At 41.0% G+C, this 7823-nt stretch overlaps 1 protein-coding gene across 1 annotated transcript in view; it reads left to right on the top strand.

Annotated features, from left to right (window-relative positions):
- The window catches only part of LOC110175848 (receptor activity-modifying protein 1-like), a 29414-nt gene extending 22569 nt beyond the window's left edge, over window positions 1-6845 (top strand). The window contains exons 2-4 of the mRNA XM_055153405.1: window positions 712-757; window positions 3067-3220; window positions 5561-6845. Of these exons, the coding sequence (XP_055009380.1) occupies window positions 712-757; window positions 3067-3220; window positions 5561-5798 (438 nt within the window). The 3' untranslated portion in view covers window positions 5799-6845. The remainder of the gene's footprint in view (window positions 1-711; window positions 758-3066; window positions 3221-5560) is intronic.
- The last annotated feature ends 978 nt before the right edge of the window (window positions 6846-7823 follow it).

A 7823-nucleotide genomic window follows, 5' to 3' on the forward strand; every position in this document is an offset into this window, starting at 1 on the left:
ATGTGGAAAAAAAAAAAAAAAAAGAAGGAAAAAAATGTGTGTTTTACCATGAAATCTCCAAAAAGGTCAATCACAAATGTGGAATCTGTTCATTTTTATGAGTGACAAGAGCCAAAAACTCACAGTACGACGACACAAATTGATATTTTAAGAAGATTTATTTGAGCTGTTGTGTGTGTTTAATTATTACGACTCTTGTGTAGAAGGTAAACGACGTCTGAAACTCCACAAATACACGGAAAAAAACAAAAAAAACGTGATGTGGAAATATTTGTCACCTGGGTTACATACACAAGATTTGTTTCAGACGTCGTTTACCTTCTACACAAGAGTCGTAATAATTAAACACACACAACAGCTCAAATAAATCTTCTTAAAATATCAATTTGTGTCGTCGTACTGTGAGTTTTTGGCTCTTGTCACTCATAAAAATGAACAGATTCCACATTTGTGAATTGACCTTTTTGGAGATTTCATGGTAAAACACACATTTTTTTCCTTCTTCTTTTTTTTTTTTTTTTTTCCACATAAACAGTATTTGATGATGTAATGCAGTAACAGAGTAAGAGTCGAGAGAGAAAACTAAAGAGAGAGAGAAGAGAGGAAGTGGAATCACTGTTTGTTCTCATAATCGATTCATTTTTTCTGTATTTGTAGTTGTTTTATTTTTATTTTATTTATTTATTATTTTTTGGGTGAATGTCTCCACAGATGTTGCTGCTGGTCCCTTGGGTGCTGCTCCTCTTCCTCTGCTCGGGTGAGACTCAAGCATCACCCCTGTCCTCTTCCTCTCCGATACTCAACTCTCTCTCTCTCTCTTCTCTTTTCCCTTTCATATACTGTCTCTCTCTCTCTTTCTCTAGTAATCTCTCTCTCTCTCTCTCTCTCTAGCCTCTTTTCCTTTCATATACTGTGTCTCTCTCTTTCTCTGCTAATCTCTCTCTCTCCTCTTTTCCCTTTCATATAGTGTCTCTCTCTCTCTTTCTCTAGTAATCTCTCTCTCTCTCCTCTTTTCCCTTTCATATACTGTGTCTCTCTCTCTTTCTCTAGTAATCTCTCTCTCTCTCCTCTTTTCCCTTTCATATACTGTGTCTCTCTCTCTTTCTCTGCTAATCTCTCTCTCTCTCTCCTCTTTTCCCTTTCATATATTGTGTCTCTCTCTCTTTCTCTAGTAATCTCTCTCTCTCTCTCTCTCTCTAGCTCTTTTCCCTTTCATATACTGTTTCTTTCTCTTTCTCTGGTAATCTCTCTCTCTCTCTCTTTCTCCTCTTTTCCCTTTCATATACTGTCTCTCTCTCTCTTTCTCTGTTAATCTCTCTCCTCTCTCTCAGATACTGAACTCTTTCTCTCTCTCTGCCAATCCCCCTCTCTCTCTTCTCTACCTCTACACTGACCCGTCTCTTTCTCTCCTCTATCTCTCACTCTCTTTCCTCTTTCTCAGATACTAAACTCTGTCTCTCTCCTCTCTACCCCTCCATATCTCTCTCTCTCTCTTTCTCTGCTAATCCCTATCTCTCTCTCTCTCTCTCTCTCCTCTCTCTGATAATGAACTCTATCTATCCCTATGTCTCTCTCTCCTTTATCTCTACACACCATACTGTCTCTCCTGTATCTCTCTACCCCTCCATTTCTCTCTCTTTTTCTCCCCCCTTCCCATCTCTCTCTCTCCTCTATCTTTATGATCCCTATGTCTCTCTCTTTATCCCCATTTCTGCTTTATCTCTCTCCCTCTCCTCTCTCTCTAACCCTCACTATGGCTCTCTCTCCTCCCTATCTCTCGTCCTTTCTCTCCTATCTTTCTACCACTCCCTAGCTCTCTCTCTCTTCTCTATCTTTACAATCCCCATCTCTCTCTCTCTCTCCTCTGTTTACCTACTACTACTCTATGTCTCTCTCCTCTACCTCTACAATGCCCTGTCTCTCTCTTCTCTGTCTCTCTCCATGCTGTCTCTCCTCCATCCTCTATCTTTTCCAATCCCTATCTCTCTCTCTGTCTCCTCTTTCTCTCTCTCTACCTCCCCTTTCCTTTACCGCTCTCTTTACCACATCTCTCTCTCCTCTACCACTACTCTCTTTTACATTTCTCTATCTCTTTCTCTACTCCTCCCCATCTCTCATTCCTCTATCTCTATCCCTCCCTCTCTCTCTCTTTTTCTCTCCGCTCTTTTTACCAAACACTATCTCTCTTTCTCTCCTCTCTACCCCTCCTTATCTCTCTCTCTCCTCTATTTTTACCAATCCCTATCTCTCTCACTGTCTCCTCTCTTTCTCTCTCTACACCCCCCTCCCCCCCTTCCTCTACCTCTCTCTTTACCCCTGTCTCTCTCACTAACACTTAATCTCTCTCTCTCTCCTCTCTCTCTCTAACCCTCACTTTGGCTCTCTCTCCTCTATCTCTCTCTCTTCCCTATCCCTTGCTCTTTCTCTCCTTACTCTCTACTCCTTCCTATCTCTCTAACAATCTCCTATCTCTCTCTCTCTCTCTCTCACCCTCCACCCTCTACTCTACCTCTCTCTTTACCACCATCTCTCTCTCCTCTATCTCTCTACTCCTCCCTATCTCTCGCTTTTTCTCTCCTCTCTCTACCCCTCTCTCCTCTGTCTTTACCAATCCTTCTCTCTCTCTCTCTACCCCCCCCCCCCCCCCCCCCCTTACCTTTCTCTTTACCCCTATCTTTCTCTCCACCTCTTTATCTCTTTTCCTCTCCTCTCTCTCTCAAACCCTCACTATGGCTCTCTCTCTTCTATCTCTCTCTCACTCTTTCTCTCATCTCTCGCTACCACTCCCTATCCCTCTCTCCTCTCTTTACCAATCACTATCTCTCTCTGCCCCCCCCTTTCCTTTACCTCTCTCTTTACCCCTATCTCTCTCTCCATCATTTTATCTCTCTCCCTCTCCTCTCTCTCTAACCCTCACTATGGCTCTCTCACTATCCCCCACCTCTTTTTTTTACCCCTATCTCTCTCTCCTCTCCCCTCTCATACTCTCTCTCTCTCTGATCCTCCTCTCTAACATGCCTTCTTCTCTCTCCTCTCTCTCACGGTCTCTCTCTTTCTCTCTTTCAGGTGTTTGTGGCTCGGGCTCTAAGCTGGTGATCCAGCCGTGTGACCGTCCTCTCTTTGAGTCCAAACTGGTCCTGTGTCGGTCGGAGTTTAACCTGAGCCTGGAGCGTTCGGAGCACAGATACACTCAGGACTGCGTGTGGCCTCACGTCAAAAGGTAACACTGTCACATTTACACTCACAGTCTGAACTCCTGACCGGGGTTGGGTGGTTTTGTTTCATTTATAAACACGTCCCAGTGGCTCGGTGGTCAGGAGATCTCAGGACGACATGAATATTAAAGTGGACCTGTTCTCTTTCTTCTGGTTGACGCTCTTAAGTTGTATTCTTCAGAGTTGTTTTATTATTTTCAACCCCCATTATCCGCCGGTACACTCCCACTTTGACGGACGCACTTCCTTCTCCGGTTTTATTTTCTTAATCATTGATACACATAAGATTCTACAGTGTTGCGTCATCATTTTGGTCCAGATGTAAAAAATAAAAACTAATGTTATAGTCTGATGTGCAGCGATACTTTTCAAAAAGTAAAGTAAGTAAGTAAGTTTTTTATTGATATAGTGCTTTTTCATAGACATTTGTCACAAAGACGCTTTACAGAGCATTATTCATTCACTCCAGACCCGGTGGTGGTAAGATACTATTGTAGCCACATCTGTCCTGGGGCAGACTGACTGAAGTGTGGCTGCCAATCGGTGCCATCAGCCACTCTGATCACCACCATCACAATATGAGCTCAGAGGCACGACCATGTTTATTAAAAAGAAAGTCAGAACAAACATTATGAAATTTTGTAAATCTGTTAAAGGGCTGGAGCTCTGGAACAACTGGACAGAAAACCTCAAACTGTGCCCCACGCTCTTTCACTTTATAAAGAAGTTTAAATGTTTAACTCTGGACAGATACATGAAATTAGGATACTTAGTTTGTGCTGTAGGACTTTGTTGTACTGTTACTGATTAGTTTGTTTCCTCTTGCTGTATTTATGAAGATGAACTGATGTTAAGATGAAGCTCTGACAAAGGAATATAGGGTAAAGGGCAGAATAAACTTAAGCTTCAGCCTGCACCTTTTCGGTCTGTGTGTGTTAAATATGACTGTCTGTGAATTAATGTCAAAATATACCTGTGGCCCAAATAAATAAATAAATAAAAATAATCACTCACACACACTCCACTTTCATACTAGGCCATGTGGGTGAAGTGCCTTGCCTTGCCACAATGACAGTTTTGTTTTTGTGTGTGTGTGTGTGTGTGTGTGTGTGTGTAGGGTGTGTGTGTGTGACTGGTGCCCCCCTGTAGCACCTGATTTTCCCAGCAGTCTCCCATCCAAGTACTAACCAGGCCCGGCCCTGCTGAGCTTCTGAGATCTGACAGGATCAGGTTTTGACAAGTCGCTATGTTCACATAGTGCAGCACTCTCTTCATAATTTTGACCTGAAAAATGTACTTGTCCACAGTGTTTGCAGTAAGTGCACGTCTGCTACATTTACAGTGTCAATGGGGGGCGGGGATTTCGTGCCGACGAAAGGTGAAAGTGAGGACTGGGACGCTTTGACTGTAGTTTTGCGAGGATTCATGTGGTTCAAGACGGGGGGCAATTTTTGTCAATTGCTGCGGGAAACACTGCCCCAATCATGGACGAGTCTTCTGTGTAGCTGCACATGTTTTAGTTGAATGTGAACACAAACAAACTGTGAAAACTCACTCCCACAGCCCTGCACCGAACCCAATGTCCTGCACCGAAACTGTTCAGCACGAATACATGAACCATTACACCCGTACAGGACAGTATCCCAGCTGTGTGGCCCTGTCGTCCTGCCTCCTCTGGAAGGATACAGCACCAAAACCTGTTTAAATCAGCTGAGCGACACATCACAGAAACATCACGAGACTCTGAGGAAGAGCACAGGGAACAGAACAAACTGTCAGGATGAAAACTAACCCTTGGTCTGACAAAAGAAGCTAATAACATAAATTATTCTGAGAAGTGTTTGAACCACTAATCTTTGGGTTGGTGGGTGAGAGCACTAACCAATCGATACTTTGCGGTGACATCACGCTGGGGGTGTATCACCTGTATCTCTGTTGGTGAAATGTTCACCAGTTGCCACGGTGACACGATGCACACACAAAAACGTTTTTTTTTTATCTTCAGAAATCTCCAGAAAAAAATACAAAATGGATTTAAAACAGCACATTTTCTTGAGGTCAATACGAGCGTTCGTGGTCCTGTTTAGGAGTTTGATTGTTTAGGAGTGAAGAACTGAAAAACAGTTGTGTTAAAATAAAACTCAGATTAAAGTGTAACTTGAGTAACAGAGCTTCAGACAGAGCAGAGCCGACAGTTACCATCACAGCCCTCAGGAATGTTGATGACATGAGCTGCACATTATCAACACTATTTACTCCTTAAAACAATATTTCCCCACATTATTTTGAGTCAAAGTAGAATTCCCTCTTCATCTTGAGAAAATGTCCTTGTGTTTCTCCTGCAGTTCCTATAACGCCCTGAAGTTGTGTGTGGACAGCGAGGCGCGCTCTACCTGGTGCAGTGGAGTGGGGACGCTGGTGGACGACTTCTTCATGGACGTGCATCAGACTTATTTCTCAGAGTGCGGGAGGATCCGGGACCCGCCTGTACCAGTGCTCGTCCTCTTGGTGGTGCCGCTCGTCATGTGCACACTCCTGCTGCCCCTGCTGTGTACGCACCTGACCACCAGGGACATGGCTTAAGAATGGACTCTACTACTACTAATACTACTACTACTACTACTACTACTACTATTACCACCACTACTACCACTGCTACTACTACTCCTATTATTACTCCTCCTCCTCCTACTACTACTACTACTACTGCTGTTACTACTGGTACCACCACCACCCATCTGTGCACCTAACTACAAGCAACTAGACTTAAGAAAGGACACTACTACTACTACTACTACTACTACTACTACTGCTACAACTACTACTACTACTCTTATGGTGCTAATACTAATATGTAATAAAATAAATAATCAGGAACCAGACTATACTATGACTACTACTACTACTACTACTACTAGAACTACTAGGTTACTTCTATCTGCATTTGCAGCTTCTAATCAGAAATCAAACAATTAGTCATACATTAGTCTTTCTAGTGAGCTACTACTACTACTACTACTACTACTACTACTACTACTTATACTACTACTACTACTACTTATACTACTACTACTACTCCTACTCCTACTACTATTACTACCACCACCACTACTACTACTACTACTACTACTACTGCTACTACTACTTCTACTACTACTACTACTACTACTACTACTAATTCAACTATTACAAATAGTACCACTTCTATTACACTGCATTGTATGAGAATGTGTTTTAAATTTTCTGATGTCATTTTGTAAATATTTATGTCACTTATTGTGCTGGGTCATTATTTAAAAAAATAAATCCAAAAGAAATAAAAAAAAAGAAATAAAATAAAACAAAATAAAATCATGTCTTTTTGTCTGTTGCACATGTGCTTTAGATCAGTCCCTTGCACACACTCAAGGAAACATTTATTATGCACACTCTTGTTTTGAAAGGAATAATCTATTCTACACTCTCTTATTTTGAAAGCAAACCTCTATTCTACATGCTTTTATTTTGAAAGCAAACCTCTATTCTACATGCTTTTATTTTGAAAGCAAACCTCTATTGTACATGCTCTTATTTTGAAAACAAGCCTCTGTTCTTATTTTGAAAGCAAGCATTTATTCTACACACTTTTACTTTGAAAGGAATCATTTATTTTACATGCACTTATTTTGAAAGGAATCCTATATTCTACACGCTCTTATTTTGAAAGCAAACATCTATTCCACACACTCTTGCTTTGAAAGGAGTCATCTATTCTACATACTCTTATTTTGAAAGCAACCCTCTATTGTACATGCCCTTCTTTTGAAAACAAGCATCTGTTCTTATTTTGAAAGCAAACATTTATTCTACACACTCTTATTTTGAGGGGGATCATTTCTTTTACATGCTCTTATTTTGAAAGGAATCATATATTCTACATGCTCTTATTTTCAAAGCAAACATCTACTCCACACACTCTTACTTTGAAAGGAGTCATCTATTCTACATGCTTTTATTTTGAAAGCAAACCTCTATTGTACATGCTCTTATTTTGAAAACAAGCCTCTGTTCTTATTTTAAAAGCAAGCATTTATTCTACACACTTTTACTTTGAATCATTTATTTTACATGCACTTATTTTGAAAGCAAAACTCAATTTTACATGGTCTTACTTTGAAAGCAAACCTCTTGTCTACACACTCTTATTACGAAGACAAATATTTATTCTACACACTCTTATTTTGAAGGGGATCATTTCTTTTAATGTTCTTATTTTGAAAGGAAACATCTATTCTACAGGCTCTTACTTTGAAAGGACACATGTGGGCCAGCTGTGTGGACTTAGTTTTACTGTCAAAACTCAGTCAATATTTGTTTGAGAAAATGCCTATTTTCTTTGTTAATAAAGTCAGCGTTGCTCTGGTCTCTGGTGTGTGCAGGATTTCTGGTGAAACTTGTGACTGACCTCCCACGGCTCACTATCCTCATTATTCCACATTTCATCACCACTTTAAGCTGTGTACACTTCACCTCTGTATATTAGTTATTTTCAGACTCAACATTCCCTGGGGGGCGATGCTAACTGGACGCACTGCTCTGACTGAAGCTCTTACTCAAATTAGACTTTAA

The sequence above is a fragment of the Boleophthalmus pectinirostris genome, unplaced genomic scaffold (assembly GCF_026225935.1).
Source record: "Boleophthalmus pectinirostris isolate CB_2022bp ecotype Guang Dong unplaced genomic scaffold, ASM2622593v1 HiC_scaffold_1, whole genome shotgun sequence".
Lineage (NCBI taxonomy): Eukaryota > Metazoa > Chordata > Actinopteri > Gobiiformes > Gobiidae > Boleophthalmus > Boleophthalmus pectinirostris.